The 17,346-nt window shown below is 41.2% G+C and overlaps 1 protein-coding gene across 1 annotated transcript in view; it reads right to left on the bottom strand.

The window, feature by feature from the left end:
- The window catches only part of fermt2 (FERM domain containing kindlin 2), a 37,239-nt gene extending 22,859 nt beyond the window's left edge, over nt 1-14,380 (bottom strand). The window contains 2 exon segments of the mRNA XM_062439899.1: nt 12,322-12,479; nt 14,222-14,380. Coding sequence (XP_062295883.1) covers nt 12,322-12,478 — 157 coding nt within the window. The 5' untranslated portion in view covers nt 12,479; nt 14,222-14,380.
- Nucleotides 14,381-17,346: the final 2,966 nt, after the last annotated feature.

The raw sequence follows: 17,346 nt of genomic DNA, 5'->3' as shown, positions 1-17,346 counted from the left end.
CTGAGCTAACCAAATATGTCCCTCCAGGGCAGAGGATCACATATGGGGTGAAATGGGGGGGGTCGAGAAAAGGTTTGCACAGGGGCGGTGAAGTCAAAGTGAGAAGGAGGAGAGCACGAAGTGTGTGAAAGACATGGCTGTTTGTGTGACACTGTGGGGATATCGGGTTCATACCTCCCTCTTTGTTGCAAAGACACACTTTGATCCCTCTAAAGCAGAGACAAGCCACCCAAAACCCCACATAGCTTCCAGACTTTTGCTCCGCAGGGACTCAACACAATGGGGACAGACCTGTGGTCTCATGATGTGTTTGTCTGACTTCAAGGGGAAGGTGAAACCCGCAGGGATTTGAGGGAATTCAAAACAGCTGTTTTGTAGATCACCTTGCTCCAGTTTCTATACAAGCAGTGCTGTGATGGGCTGAATTTGTGTTTGAAATGCCAGTTACTTCAAAGCCTGAGGTGAAAGTGAAAAAAGCCCCCATTATCACTTAAGAGTAAGAGTTGCTTTACATCTATGTATTCATCCCATGTGTTCACAAAATAGCTATATGTGTTAAGCTGCTGGTCAAAATTGTTTGGTTAATTGTTTTGGTTTCAGTTACTGTATTGCCTTGTTAGCAGAGTATATTAAATGGAGTGAACAGGCCTGTAGTTTTTAGCCTATTATACATTCAGATGTCCCCCCTGAGCAGTGATGTCATTACTCCGGCATTAGTCCAGGAAGGCGCTTCCCAGAGTGGTGTCTCATTTCCTCCACCCACGTACCGCTTCGTCGGCTCTCCAGCCTATGAGCCTCTCTCTCATTGACTAACTGTCCAGACACAGAGATCGCTTTGCTCAGTCATCCTATAAGCAAAGAGTTGGACCAGAACTGTTTTACCTTATATACTGCTGAGTCAGCAAGCGTGTGAGAAAGTCCAAAGTGTTATCTATTGTCGTAGCCAGACCCTGAATATCCCAAAAAACTAAGAAACCAGTCAACTAGATGACAAGAATACAGTTTACATACTTATATATTGGCATATCAGACTATTCAGGTTTCAATTAAGCAACATAAGAGGTCAGGTAAAGAGTTGTTTACATGTGCCAATATCCGATACAAATGATTTGTATTTTTATACAAAACCTGAAACCTGTGATCTTTAAATCTGGTCACATCAATCATGTCAACTACCTCTCCACTTATATTGTATAGCACCACATTAACAGAACAAATAAAAAATTTAGCTGACTAAGGCGCTAGATGAAAAGTCAGGGGATCACCACAGTGATTGGACCAACAGTGGGACCCATCCCTAGAGCCACGCCACTAATTTGACTAAAAATCAACTAACATATTTATATTTAAGGTCTAAAAATCAGTGTCTTTACTTCGGAACATCCCTGAGGCTAGAGAGAGTCCAGAGCTGCATTATGACCTTTATTAAGGAAACACATGTACTTTATACTCAAGGCTGGTAGCACATTATGCGCAATGCACAATGGCCTTTTTACATTTGATTTGCACATTAATACCATATCCATAATTTGCAATGCACATTTTACATTTAATATGCACATTAATAGGAATATATTGCCATGAAGTTTAAAATGTTACTTTTATTCTAGTTTTGTATTATATGTACGCATCTGTCTATCTATCAGCACACACCAATATACCACATACACAGCTTCTAATGGACAAACTATAAACCCCTCTATAAGCCATTATTCTTTACATTCACTTCTGACACATGGCTATGCCACATAGAGTTCACATCAACAAGGCGGTTTGGTTTTGTCTATCATAATCCAAAACTGCCTTGTGCTCATTGCTTCTGTTCATTCTGAAAGGATAATATAGTAACAATGTTGCAGACAGGGGAATAATCGTGAATGTTGAGCTCCATCTGTCAATCAAACAGCTTGGTGCCATGGTTACCTAAACCTTGAGTGGCCTTCTGTTTCTGTGTCCTACTTTAGTTTTCCCTGACCTTAACTTCACATAGAGGCACCCATATGTGTTGTTGACACTCTCCTGCTGATCCCATCTAAAGGCTGAATGAATGGGATTAGTCGCTGAGTATGTGAAACAGCAGATTGGCTGCTTAGAATCAGGAAACAAGATTGTTGTGAATCTGAGTAAAGCAAACTGGGTTGGGGGAAGAGATTATAATGGTGATTAGGACGAGGAAGAAAGTTAAAGAAAAGAAATGGCCACCAGCATCTCAATGCAGATGTCATTGTGAAGGCCTACCACTGTGTGAATTGAATAGGGGAGGGGTTGTTTGTTAAGCTGTTGGGGTTTTGTTTACTGCAGGGGCAAACACTTTGTACTTGAGTGAAAACATTCCAAGCTTTCTTTTGGTGACCATGTGTGAGTTACTCTAGCAGCATGGGGTCTAGCTGTCATCGCTCCGTTCTGGTGCTTCAGCTGTGCAGAGCACAACTTCATTGCTGCCATCTCAGAAAATGTTCTCTGAAGTGTATTGGAGCTATTAAAGGCTGAAATAATGAGAGGCAATAAGGAGGGGGAAAATGAAAATAGACCTGAATGTATTTTCATAACTCTGACAGTTTTTCCTCTTACAACCTTGTAATTTCTGGTGTCTGGGAGCAATGCAGAACAGCTAGCATTAACATTTGGCACTCAGGTCTTCACCGCAGACCTTGTTCTATAGAAATGTCCTCATACTCAGCATGCATGACCACCGTGCAGTCTGTGGCGAGGCATGAATGCACGTCTTGGCTAGTCTCAGTTACCCTCAACGTGCTCCCAATGGCTCCTGTTCCACTGTTTCTCTATATGTCTCCACCCACCGCCAAAACCTAACTGGACATAGTGTTTCTGTCTGCTCGCTTGTGGCGTTACGCAGTGGTTCGATGTGTTGTGATTGGATGAAGGTGGCCTGGGTATGCATTCATTGGGTTCTTTAAGCTACAAGGTGGTAACCTAATCCATTGAGAGGGAAGGAGAGAGGGCCTATGGCATCTCCCAGCTAAAAATACAGCCTGCCAAGCCTGACGTAATGCAGCAGCCAGAGAAGCGGGGGCCTAAGTAATTGGGTGCATTAAATGTAGACCCACAGACCCTCAGTGGAGTGGTGTGTGTGTGTGCATGCACAAGAAGGGCTTGAAAGACAAGGGGAGGGGAAATAGAATGGGAAAACCATGTTTTATGACCTCTGCAGGACGTGAAAGATGATAGAAAGATTGAATGTGCATGTGTGTGTGTGTGTGGGTTTAGGGATCTGTTGAGGAGAGGGTGTTCTTATCCATCCATTAACAACATTAGCTCGGCGTGTTTGTGCGTGTGTGCGCTTTAACAAGCCAAATTAATCCATAAATTCTGTCAAACGAAGCTCTTTTCATTCACCACCATCACTGCCGCAGCACTCGACCCAAGACCGCTTCCTCTGCTTTGTACACCAGACTCCACAATAAATGCTGCTTTAAAAAGACACTGATTAATAGTGTAACATTGTACGAAGCATTTAAGCAAAATAACAAACCGCAAACGGTGAGAATGTACTTGAAGTGGCGCATTGTGAGCACACAAGTGCCCAGTTTGAAGGGCTTTCCTGGGGACAATACAGCAAAATGAAGTGTTCCTCCTCCTTTGGCTCCGTCTTCCTCTCTGTTCCCTCACTCCATCCCTACCCTCCTACTCTGGGTATCTGTGGTGTTTACATTAGGAGGCAGCCATGTTTATGGAGGCCTGTGTCTGTGAGGGGGAGGGGACAGAGGAGAGGATGAGAAAAAGGGAATGAGAGGATGGGAAGTAAAAAGAAACTGCCTCTGTGCCTGGGACATAAAACAAAAAAGAAAGTAGATGTTTCAGCAGCCAGCTGTTGCTGACATTGAGTCATCAGTTGATTTTCTGACCATTCAAAATGCTAATAATACATGATGAATGACAAAACCAATTCAATTCTGCTAACTGGACACCCTGCAGTCATGCCTAGATGTGACACTGAGCTGTTGGCTGGAAGGAAAAAAAACCCTGCTTTTCCATGTGCACTAGATGATTCATATCTACTTTTTATTAGGCTTCGACCAGCAATGCTGTGATCATCAGCATCATCCGGGCTCATCTCCAGCACCGTTGATGTAGATGATTTATAAGATGACATACTTACAGGTCAAGACTTTTTAACTCTGTTTGCACAGCCTTAATAATGTTTTTAATTAGCTTTCATGTGTGCAAGGCTTTGTCATTTTCAACCATCAGCTGATAAAACCATTACAGGCCGGTGAGGCGGGTCCTTCCGTTTCCTTGGTGACTCCTGGCTGACACCACAGGGGCAGCAGTGCGAGACGACAACTTGTTTTCACACACAACAAAGACAGACGTGCAGGACTGTCAGTCTTATTCTCTCTCTCAAAACACACGCACAGTTCATCCCTTTCTACAACATGAAAGCTCCTCTCTCTCTAAATATATTTTATGTCTGAAGCAGGGTGAAGGTCGGTATTGACAAGCAAAGGCTACAGGAAGCAACTGTTCTGCACTGTCCTTAAATTAGATCTACTGTAAATGGCCTTTAGGCTCTCAGTAGCTCGTACAGTCATGCTAGATAGTATCAACATCAGATACCTAACATGTATACAACAGGTTTGAAAGAGACAGCTGATGACAATATCTATGTGGCAGACATGAGATAAAGAGTCACACGGGATTACAGAGGGAGATTGAAGTGATACAGTGTATGTAACAGGCTGGGCTTGTGCTAAAGACAATGAAAAACCCCAAGTCATCATTATCGCTACATATCGGCTGCAGAACTGGTATCTGAAAAGCAGTGAAACTGGTTTTTGGACAGTTAGTAAGCTCAATCCAAGATAGCCTTATTACAAACAACTTGCGTCACGTTCGCCACCAGCGAAGATGAAATCATTGACTAATGTGCTGATCTGTTTCAGCTATGTCCCTGAGGTATTCACCAACCAATACCATTAAAACTCAAGTACTCACCATTGAGTTGAACAAGGTTAGCTGAGCTTATTTCAGTCGTTTATTACACAACAGTTTAGCTTCCTGCCAATAGTCAATCAAACACTAAACAGACCATTTATCACAGGCATTAAATATGCAAAACACAGCACCTTTTAGGCCCAGATTCTGCCTGAAACCTTTCAAGCTGTCAAACTGTAACTGCCAAAGCATTTAGACAAACAAGCACTTACTGTAATGCTACCATTTTAGCCGGTGGAAACTAGACACATACGTTGATCAAGGTTGTGCTCTGTGTCAGTAATACAAAGATCACATAGGTGAAAGATCTTGTAAGGTCACGACTGGCCCTAAAGGAGTCCGGGGACATTACAATGCGTATTGATTCTATTGAATGTACTGCTTCTATTACTTCCCCACATACTCACACTCTTACTTACAGAAATCCCCCTAAAACATGCTGATCTACAATATATAGCCTCAAGAATACAGGCTAAACTGGGGCTGTGGTTCAGGATAAGAAGTGCATCACATCACATCACATCGCAGCTCACCTGAGAGCTCCAGATGATAATAAAATATAAGTGAGGTAGACAAGTGGAGAGCTGCATCAATATGGAGGTGTACTGTGTAAGCGAGGTGGAGGAGGCTGAAGCAGGCTCTCAGTAAGGGGCAATAAGCACATTTCCTTTTAGTGGAGGGAATCTGAAAACCTTAAAAGAAAACCTAGGAGCATCTAGCCTGTTAGACTAAGAAGAGAGTGCAACAGTCCTGGCTTTGATGCATTAGGAGAGGCCAGAGGGCTATTAGAGGAATCCTCCTTAGAGACAGATGGTTTGTATCCATTTGTGTCATATTCCAAACACAGCAAAACAGTGGTGGCGCTCCCCCTCCGCCCTTACACAGCTTTATACAATTAAGCGCTCAGGGACCCGGTGGAATAATGACATTACAAAGAAACTCAGGGACTAAGATCAATGGAGCAGATAGACAATATTCATCTGTCCTTCCATCCATGTATGTATCCTGCCAAAAGGCACCCTTGGGGCTGTGATAAGCCATCCCACTGATGTCTTTGTGAGTTGGACAACAGGAAGCTGCGATGCTCTTCAGTTTCTTGATCTTTCAGTGCTTTTGCATCTCTGAATCTCTCTAGAAAACCAGAGGGGAACCTAGACTGTCAAGAGAGATTTCTTAATGTTTGTGGCTGGCTGGCTGCTATGGAGGCCTGCAATAATGCTAAATGATAAGTCAATAAACGACTAGACCGGTACTAAACAAGGATTTGTTACTTTCCCCTTCTTTATTTTACAATAAACTGTATATTTTGAGTTTAGTTTGACTGTTCATTAGACCAGATAAGCATTCTGAAGACATTACTTCAGACTTTGATGCCTTGTGGTAGCCATTTTTATTAGTTTTTGATATTTTTAGACAAGCACACCAGCTGTTTAAAAAAAATTCAATGAGTGTCAAAGCTGTAATTGAAATAATGTCCACAATTTATACTCAAATAAAGTGCCTTAATAAAGCACAGTTGTAAAAACAAACCCCTCTCTTGTTGGTTTGCTCTGTGAAAGGGAGAGTACAGAGACAAGCTGTGAGGCGGGAACAGCTTGAACTTAATGAAATGTGGGCTGAGGACCTAAACAAAAAACTCCAGATCAGCTTACCCCATTGACACACAGGTGTGTGGTGTTGCATTATGTTGTGTTCTACCATTCCCTTTTGCCGGATCTACTGTGCTGCCTGCCTCTACAGGAAGGTGAGAGCGACAAAAAATAACATGCTCCGATTCCCAGAGGAGCCATGAAAGTTTGCTCCCCTGCATGTTTAACATGCCAAACATTACTAATATAATCTTCCTTAACAAGCACAGAGGTTCTTCCATGAAAGTGAATGAAGAATATTGGAATAGATAAACCTAGCTATTTCATTAATGGCCAACAACTTTGTTCAGAATAATGCATCATGTAATACTTGGAGCATTAAGCAGCTGATATTATTCCCACATGATACTCCATCAATAACAGCACATCAAAATCAACAGCTGTCAAGTCAAGTTTAATTCAATTTTAACTTTGAATTCAGCTGCATTGCTAATCAGAACATTGAAAGGAAAAAGAAGAAAAAAACAGACCCAGAATAGATCTATTTGGCTGAATAATAAAATGTAAATCTTGGGCACCCAAATTAGGAATATAAATATCTAGACCAAAGGTCTACGTGTGAGCAACTGTGGAAGTATGAGTACAGAAAAGCACAATCACTGACTTCAGCATCTTGCAAATGAAACAGGAAAGCTCTGGCCTGGGCAGGACCGCTACTTAAGCTAACTACTTCCTGTCAGAGAGATTAGAGCGCAGGATGATCACACGGGCTGCCAGGCTATTTCTCACTTTGCATTGCCAGACATTTAGAATGGCTTCACTGTCACAATCAATGAGTCACATTACACACGGTGATACATCAGAATTGTGTGTCATCGTGAGAAAACGAAACGAGAAGCAGGAATGTGCTCCTGATGTACAATATTGAAAGTAAAGCTTTCACATTACCAGGAAAGATATGACTATCTCAGCTCTTCATCTCACTCAGAATACCGATCTTCTCCCTCAGCCCAACACAGTCATATCCTTCAAAAATAATGCCATAAACACACGGGACAGGAAGGCGGGAATGCAAGGAAGGCAGAAGGGAGAAGGCGCATAAAAAAAGCCCAGAGGAAGTTAAGCATCCTGTGTTAAATCGCGTCTGTTTCCTAATGAAACCTGCACTCCATTGTCAAACTGAAGTCATCTCCTTCTATCACCACAAACTCCAGCAGGCAGCATGAGTGAGCCTTCTTGGAATCGCAAAAAGTACACAGAATTCAAATAGTTCACACAGTGCAGCATTATTTTTTAAAAACAAAGTTGCTTAAAGGAAACATTAAAGTCAAATCTAAGACAATTCAAACTGAACAATATTTAAGTGTTTAAAGATCTACGTTGTTTAGTCCAGATAATCTAGAATTTCTCTGGTGGTGCATTTTGGTTTACTTGAATTTTTTTTGTTGTATGTGAAGAGAAAGTGAACATGCAACATGTTTACCAGCTCATGCCCTTGTTCAGACAAGAACAAACAAACTACAGGTTTGACACCATCTTTGGTGTTTGCTTGCTGGTGTTTTGTTCCATGTTTGTTTTGTTTTGTGCCTCTAAATAGAGCTGTAAAAAAAGAGAAAAAAATAAGAAGTTCAGTGTAACTACAATGCATTGTTTACTCAAACACAATCCAAATGAATGTGAGATGATGACATTCACTGGATCAACTGTGAAGTGAATATGTAGGTCATCGCAAATACAAAACACAATTTTTCTCTGACGTGCAGGGAAGGTTTTGTGTGACTGGCTGGTGGTGGAGCAGCCAAAAGCACTGGAAACAACCGCATAAACTATCAGACTCACACTAGACCAATTAGTTTGCTTGAGTTCTATTTATGGAACATTGAATAACCAGCATACATGAACCTAGGTCTGAAACCAGAATGGATTTTTGCTATCAAGACAGTGAACAATCTGTCCTTTCATGTTTCCTATTGATTACCAAACCTTTGCTACGTGGCTGGAAAGTGTCAATTATACAAAAATGGCTGCCAAAACTTTTTAAAAAGTGAGTCGAAATAATATTTTCCACCAAATATATTTTGATAACGAGGGAGTGAGAAAAGGGGTCTGAAAGTGGAGAGAAAGAGGGAGAAATGAAAAGAGGGAGGGTTGACAGGAATGAGAGGGGGATGTGGATGAAGCAGGCAGCAGAGAATCCAGCAATGACGGCAGCGACCAGAGAACAACATGCCAAACCCTGGAAGTCATTTCCTGCTTCATCGAAGACTTTTATGGAATTCTAGCAGCGTGGCTAACGTCACAATGAGACGGAGAGACAGAGAGAGGAGGCTCACATCTCCCTCCCCTCTATGACTCCTCTCTCTTGCCCTCCCATTTTATTCTCAGTCCAGTCACTCTACCCTCAGCTGTCTTGTTGAGGTTAAGCAGAGCCAATACAACCAGGGCACCTCCAGTAGCGTAACTGCTACAACACTGGCACACAAAACGTGCTTCTTTTGGGGGTTTGCACAATTACCTAAAATGTATTAATCTTATACTAAGACTTGACATATGGTATAGTCCAGGGGGTGGAGTACACCATAAACACAAAAGCTGGCCTTTCCACCTTTAGCACCTGCAAAGTAGAAGTACTGATAGCACAATCACTATTGTATGCCACAATGTTCAGATTCTAAAAGCTAAGTAATTTAGGAACAATCACTCCAAATCCAATAAAACTCCCGCTGGCTAATGTTGTTTGTGCAATATTTGTTTTCCCCTTCTAAATGGCCCAATATTAGGTTTTAGAGGCACGGGCAGCACTTGTGGAAAACATCAACAAAGTCAGACAAGGCACCTATGATGGAGAGCGATGGAAGGATGAAAGGATTATGAGAGCAGGGGACCAGGGGGTGGTCAATCAGCCCGGCTTTAAATACGGTTCTCCTGAAGGGCTGCAGGGGAAATGGAAGCAGCGTTCACTACTTTGATCAATAGCTAAGTGCCTTCCTGGCATTTGTCTATTTAATCCATTATCGAAAGCCATCTGAGCCTGCGATGTGGACAGGGGACCCGTAGCTCACAGGAAGAGTTGACTGATGGACACAGGATACATGTGGATGAGACACACCCCAGGACCCACTCGCACATCCATGCTCACATGGTGAGCTATGAAATATATGCACAAGTACTACTAAGTACTAACACTGCCCATCATACAGGAAACAGCTGATGTCAACACATTTTCACACATACAGTTTGTGTGTGATTACATACAGCTACAAATGTTAACTTTAAAAAAAGACCACTCTCAGGCTTGTAGAAAGCAATTACTTAATCTTAAGAGGTTGGGTCCTTGGTTGTGGGGGCAGACAGAGATTTGTCATTGCACCAGGATGTCCTTTCAATGTGAAACTGACGCTCTGTTTGCCAAACTTTTGTGGTATCTACATGTCCCGTCTCACAGCATCACGTATGTGTGCATGTCTGTTTCCTCCTCTATGTATAACAATCCAACAGTTTATGTGTATGTGAAAGCACGAGAGGTGTTCAATGAGGACTGTGTAGCACTGTCACCAGTGAACTCTGAGAGGTAGAAATAGGTTACTAGCAACAGAAACACAGACTTTTCCCACAGAGGGTTTAGTCACATGAAAACTGCATCCTTACCATTTAACTTAACCTTATAAAGTCACTCAGTAACTCACACATAAAACTTACAAAAAAACTGATCTTTGGTCTTGTTTTTCAATCAAGAGCTTGGTCTACACTGTCCACAATAAGAAATCTTGAGTAAATGTGTATTTTCTGTGCTACTGAAAACATAATTCTTTAATAGCAATAATGTGTGTGACATGAACAGTGTGCATTCTCCTGCAGTGTGTGACCATGTGGAAAACCCTGGTTGTGGATTGGTTAATGATTACAATGCAAAACGACCTGTTGACAGAGGGTAGCAGGGAGACGGCAGTCAAATGAAACGTCCCCACACTAAACCTGTCAAGTTGCACATTTAGACGCAAACCTTTAGAGTGGAGTTTAATATCACTGAAAAAGTTCTGCTTCAGTCTACAGTATGCTAATTCAACAACCATAATGGTAGCAGTAGTAGTATGATAATAAGGAAGGGATTTCAGTATCGCTAAAAATAGTAACTTAAGGCTGGAATTACAGTACTTTTTTGATAAACAAGCATGCACAACCACTTCCTGTTACTTTGCTTCAGCGCACCAACAGTAAACAACTAAGCATGGTCAACAAATCAAAACCACAAGCCAATGAACTCCAGAGCAGATAAAAAATGGCAAGTCATCCAAAAAAGCTACATCCTTAAAAGAAAACAAATTAGGAATGGTGAAAACTTTTTTTTTTTTTTTAACAGCCAACTCCCATCCTAAAGAAGATTACATGTCATGCAATCACATACCTAATACTACTTGATATAACTGGTGCAATTTTATACACATGGCCCATTTTTATTTCTATAAGAATAAAAACCTGTTACAAAAGTACCATGTTGTTATCCTTCAAGTATTACAGTCAAAGAGCAACCACTGAAGAAGGTTGGAGAAGGTGTAATACCATAATAACCAGACCTTAACAGAAAGCGTCAACACAACTCAAACACTGGATAAGGCCGGGCCTTGAGTAGGGTCTGGGTGGGAGGACCAATGAATTCATGTCGTCCCACACGCGGCTGCAACACTGCACTCGCTCAGCGTAGATGCTGCACAGCACAGACGACCACAGAGAACAAAGACCTCAATTATGTGGCGCTCTAACAGGAGAGCTAAAAACGGGACCACGGGCAGAGAATAAAACCTTGGAGCACTGCAGGAATGTAGAGCTTTCAAGCACTATCCCCACACACACACACACACACACACACACACACACACACAACACACACAACACACTGTCACTCTCAAATCGCGCTACCACCACCACTGACCTTTCTCCAGCCTCCATGAAACAGGGCAGTGTTCAAGTGGCTGGAACAGAGGACTCTTATGCTTACTTGCACCCAGACTTGTCAAGTGCAAAACTGCAGTTACAGAACAGTGCATGATCTAGTGTGGGGGTGGGGGTGGGGGGCGACTTGTGTATGGTTTCTTTATACCTTGGGTTACTGACCCATATATGCTGCAGGGGAACAAAGAGGAATCTAAACCTCTGCAAGTCCACAGAGCTGCCAGAAGAGCTTAACCTGCTTCCAAACAACAAAAGCTGTTCACTTTCCATTCTCATTAAACAGTCTGTACAACAGGTTCCCTTTTATCCACAGAAAATAGTGTTGCTTCACTTGGCCTTAAACAAACAGCCACCTCCTGATTTCCTCTCAGAAAGCGTACTCTAGAGTTCCGAGTTGAATAATGTCTGCTCTTGAATTTGGCCTGTAATCAGAAACAGTTTGTACTTTTGCATAAATGACTGGTAGTGGAATTTCACTTCTCAGAATGGAAACTATTTTGAGGAAAGGTATTTATTGCCCAACAAATATGAACTGATAACACAAGTCAGCCACTTAGACACGCAGAAATTCTGCTTGGGCAAAATGGTACAAAGTCAGAGGTCAAGAGAAAGGGTTTTCATAGCTTTTACCAGATCTATATCCAGTATGTTACGAACAGAATGCATCTTAAATGTGCAGACTCATGATCTTACATGATCGTTTTATAATGTCTATTAGTCTATTAAGGCTCTGCTCAAGCCTGTTTATTACACTTGACATAAGCCACTTTCAAAAGGCAGCCGTGAATTGCTACGGCCGCAGCATAACAGCAGCGTGCACTCGTACCTAGTTTCTCCACGAGTTTGAGCATGACTCCGCCTATGTGGATTTCCCCAGTGACCCTCAGCGACACATCCCTGTGGAGGTCAGTAACATGCATCTTCAGTTCCCACGTCCCATCGGCGTAGCAGCCATCGGGCATCCGGATCCCGTCCAACGCCATCCTGTCAAATAGAGCCACAGTTATACTTCTGTCACACTGCGTTGAAAAGAAACCTTTTGACCCTCTGGAGCGTCTCCTCTGCATTCATCTGACAGCTGTTTTTCATTGGTTTGAAGTTCAGAGTTTACAATCAAAATGAGATCAGTTAATAAAAATGATGCTCTGTTTTAGATTAAACCCTACAATAAGGAATTGGACTGAGCATCTTGCTTTTACAGTAAAGTGTCAATATTTTAAAAACAATGAAAGGGTCTAGGGGTGGATGATATATCGTGAGAGCATTTAAACTTGCCAAACCTCAGATATTTTGCTACACTATTTACAGTGTACAGTGTCAGTCCAGCAATTTCACACATCAAAGTTAGTTTCCTAGTCATGGCTGGTGCTACTCAGCTTGTGAAACTGTTGTTTAATGTCTTCTGTTGCTATGGAGGAGCTTTCAAAGTCAGAATAAAGTAGCCTTAATGGTGTCATAATGATGCCTTCACAATTATCTCAGCTTGGACTTGGAGACTACAGATTTGTAATAGAAAGCCTGCGTCACACACTGGAGGTGTGGAGTATGAACGCTACCCATCTACTGAGGGTTTAACAGAAATTGCGATTGGGTGGCATTAAATAAAATTAAACATCCAAATGTCTTTCTTTTTCAAATTTGTCTCTTGCAAGTTCCCCAACTTTATGGTAGCACAGAATTAAATCTCTGGACTGACCCTTTAATAGAGGAAATCGGGTTACAGATCATTGAGGGCGATTATTGTACATTTAGTATGAATTTTGCGTCAATAGGAATTAACTTTTCCATTTGTCACTTATTCTACACACAGATTTCTTATCATCACTTTATCCATAAACAGCTTATCAACTGATTTTCCATTGCCATATTCATGTGGATAAAATTAACTATCACATGAAAGTATTTCAATGACAAAAGAAAGATAGCATCCTTCATTGTAAGTATTTTGATACTAAATTAATTTCCCTGCTGATAAAGTACATTTTTAAATTCCGGTATACCTTTTGTATTAAGTAAAGAAGTAAGATAGGCTTCTTCCAACACTGGCACACAGTTATGGCCACATTACAATGGTAACACATTAGGTGATTTAGCTAAGCTAATGAACATTTGACCCTAAATAATGACTCAAGAAGAGATGAAGGAGAATCAAAGTATGAATCTGCTGTAGTAGTATTCAGGGATAAGACGCGCCCTGGTGTGTGAAGTCCCTGCCAAGAAGTTACATTATAGCATATCTGTCATGCTTTGATCTGTGGATGTCCAGTAAAGAGTGGCCTGCGGATCAAAACAGCCGTCTAATCGATAAACCCGGCTGAACAAAGACTAGGCCCTCGGCTACAAGTTCAACAAGGATAACAAGGATAGCTTTGGCAGCTATTCTTTCCGCAAATGTGCCGATTCACCTGTTAAAAATAACGGTAAAGGCCCTCTTACAAATAGGCAGAGGAGGTTAATTATGTAAGCGGAGCCCGTACAGCAGCTCCTCGGCTGCATGCACACTCAGTCACTCGGTCGTTACAGCACTAACTTCACTGAAAAGTGTGTCTAAAAGCGAAGAAAGCCGCTCAAATGTTCAGGGAAAGTTGTTAAGTGAAGCGTGGGGTAACATATAGCAGAAGCGGTTTAACCACAAGAAGAAAAAAGAAAAGCTACAACGTTTCCATATTTCATAGCGGCGAAAGAGCAAAGCTTTAAAGGACGAACATTTAAATCTGTGTACTCACCTTCACAAACACCAAAAAACCACTAAAACAGTCGACTACACGGTACAGAACAAGTCCCCCCCTCCTTAGATCATGTATAAAGTTTTTTCAGGTGACAAAATCAGAGAGAAATCCCCGAAAAACTCGCTGAAGAAGTGAAGTATCCCAAACAGTTTTCCTGCAAGCTTCGGCTTAATGGAGTCCAGCAGTCCCTCTTTTTCTCCCTCCCTCTTTCCAGCAGCGGATAACGTCACTGCTCCAATCCCACTTTTCCTTTCATACTGGGAGCTTTTCTGGTCGCCTACTGGTCCCCAATGTCACCTCACACACACAAACACATACACACACTCACACACTCAAGGCTTTCACTGCATGTGGGTGTGTGTGTGTGTGGGTGAATTGTGGGTTAAATCTCCTTTTTGACCTATTATGTCCATTTTGTAGAAATGCATTCCGGTTTTTTCTGTCATTATCAGATCAACTATTTGCTCTGATATTCAGTCTTAACCCATTAAAAACTGTTTATATTTATCTGCCCATTTTTCAACCTCTGTAATTCAATAAAGACGAGAAAAACAACCACGTGTGTTTTAGTGTCATCATAAAAAAAAAAATACAATAGTCTAACTCTTATACACGCGAATGTAAACAGAGTGAAGTATACTATACTATATTCTCAAGAGGACACAAATTAGACCACAGACCCCCATTTAATAAGATTTTTGCTTTTATATGTTTTATTCCAAAAAGCATCTAGGCTATTAAACCCATGACCAAAACAGTCATATATTCTGTCATTGTGTTACTTATGGAGGGAATTACAGTGAAAATAAATCATTCCCCTTTTTGCTGGGGACCCCCTGAACTCCCCTTAAGGACCCAATTTTGAGAGCCACTGCTATAAGTAATAGTAAATACCATGTGTGTTGTATTTTGTCAAACTGCAGTATTTCATAGTAGAAAATCCAACCGTTTGTGGCTGGAATAATGGACATGGAGTTAAGATCTCAAGCTGCCTTTTATGGCAATAGTATTGAGGCTTGCAGCAGCAGCAGCAGCATCCAGGGACCTCTGGGTCTTTAATCCTGGGAGCAACAGCACACAATAACAAGTTCCACAACTTTTACAGTTTTAATAGCTGAAAAGTTTCACCGAAATCCCCCCAGCTGTAAATAAGCTTTTCTTTTTGCGACTGAAAGACCCAGTGGGAGAATATGAATAGTAGAAATTAGCCAGGTTATACAGAAATCTGCTTTCATTCTTGACACATCACGTATATCCAAGCAGCACTTTATTGTAATGTTGTAGCTGGTATGTGAATGAAGTACTGTTGAGGGATTTAAACTACAGGCATTAACAATATTTCCTCATTTTATCTAATATTAAATCTTATTCTGGGGCTTAATAAGTGCATACAGCCCCAGACAAGTAATAAAAAGTACAATATTTAACATTTCCATGTGATATAATGAAATACAATGAAATACCACTCAAAAATGTGTTTTGCTCATTATTACTTCACTTGGATGTTTGAGCTTCACTCTGCAGAATGATGTATGTGCAGAGTTTGACACTAGAAGGCTGTTTTCACATTTATCTGCCCAAAGTGGAAAGTTTCTCTGCGCTCATAGAAAGTCTGATTTTAAGGTGTGGGCCTATCACAACTCATTCAGAGGCTAACGTTGTCTATTATGCAACTTACATAAGTGTGATGTGGAAACTTGAAGCTTCCAGTGCACATACATGTCCAGTAGTTCAACTTTTGAAATGAATAATATTTGCATATTCATCAACTCGGGATTTTTCAATGAGAAAGATTGAGGGAATGTACTTTTAAGGATTTTAATTAGGTATTTGGACTTTTTTGTGTGGATAAACCACATTAGACACATTCCAAGCAGAGTATTCTTTATATATTGAATCTTATAACATGCCTGGAGGGGATCTTGAAGTAAATTAATATATATAGTTGCTTCATCCCTGTGGAAAGTTCACATATAAATACCACACATCCAATTTTTTTTTTTACTGTGTTTAAAGCTATACTTAACTCACACACAAGGTCAGTCATTATATCAGGATCTCATTACATTACAGAAACTCAATAACAGTTCACTTTGATTTTTTTAGTAGACTGTAGACATCTACACCAATGTATAACAGTCTCCCAATATAGCCCTGTAACTATGTGAAAAGAATACTGTGCAGGTTAACACCATGGTGCTTTCAGCATCTTGACCCTTTCTTTTCCCATGCACAGAATTTGAAATATTAATGGGACATTTGGCTGTAAATTATCAGTCTGTGAAGAAAGCACACGTGCATGTCATCAGTTTGTGGATATCACAGAATTTCTCTATCAGTCAAATGCTGATATACTGCAGATAATATCGTCTGCAGGTCCTTGTACACATCTTCACAGCTGCAGATGACTTACTGTATATGTGCGTTCAATGAAATCATCACACAAGTGACAAGTTTGGAGAATAGGGAAGAGAAAGGCTGATGTCTCCTTTCTTTCCAGAGCTGCAGCACAATACACACTCATACACACGCTGTCCAAGCAGTCTGCAGTAAAGACCCATGAATCATCAGCGTTTCTGGCTCAGAACCGCAGTGAACTCGTTCAGCTCCAGCTCGCGAGCTCCAATCCTCAACTCAGGAATCTGGGCCTTTAGACGACGGTTTGCATCAAAGCGATTTATAACCTCTCTCCCCGCAGCTCTGGCCCCCTTGTCAGTGTCTGGCAGCCGACCCATTGCCTTTTATAGGCTGTGTTTTAATTGCAGAGTAAACATTTGAGTCAGTCAGATGCAGTGCAGGAGACTCAGATAGGGAGCTGGCTTGGCTGCTGATGAGGGAGAGAGGTGGACAATGTGAGGAGAGGCCTTTAAGAAGTTTACATTGTCTGCATGAGTCACCTTTAGAAAGAAAAATCACTCTTTTGGCATTTAGAATGTAGCTGGTAAGATGTTTGATTGGGTATTCAAGTGAAATTATATATAATCAGACTTTTAAGCATATTATGACAATTTAACATCTGTTTGATTTCAACATAAATCATCAAGGTACAAAATTATAATTAAAAGTATTAACAACTGTCTAAATAGTTAAATTAGCTAAGGGCAATAAATGGAAACAGGGAT

Source organism: Scomber scombrus, chromosome 19 (assembly GCF_963691925.1).
Source record: "Scomber scombrus chromosome 19, fScoSco1.1, whole genome shotgun sequence".
Taxonomy (NCBI): domain Eukaryota; kingdom Metazoa; phylum Chordata; class Actinopteri; order Scombriformes; family Scombridae; genus Scomber; species Scomber scombrus.
Note: the sequence above shows the minus strand (reverse complement) of the source record. Positions and strands in the feature narration are given on the sequence as shown.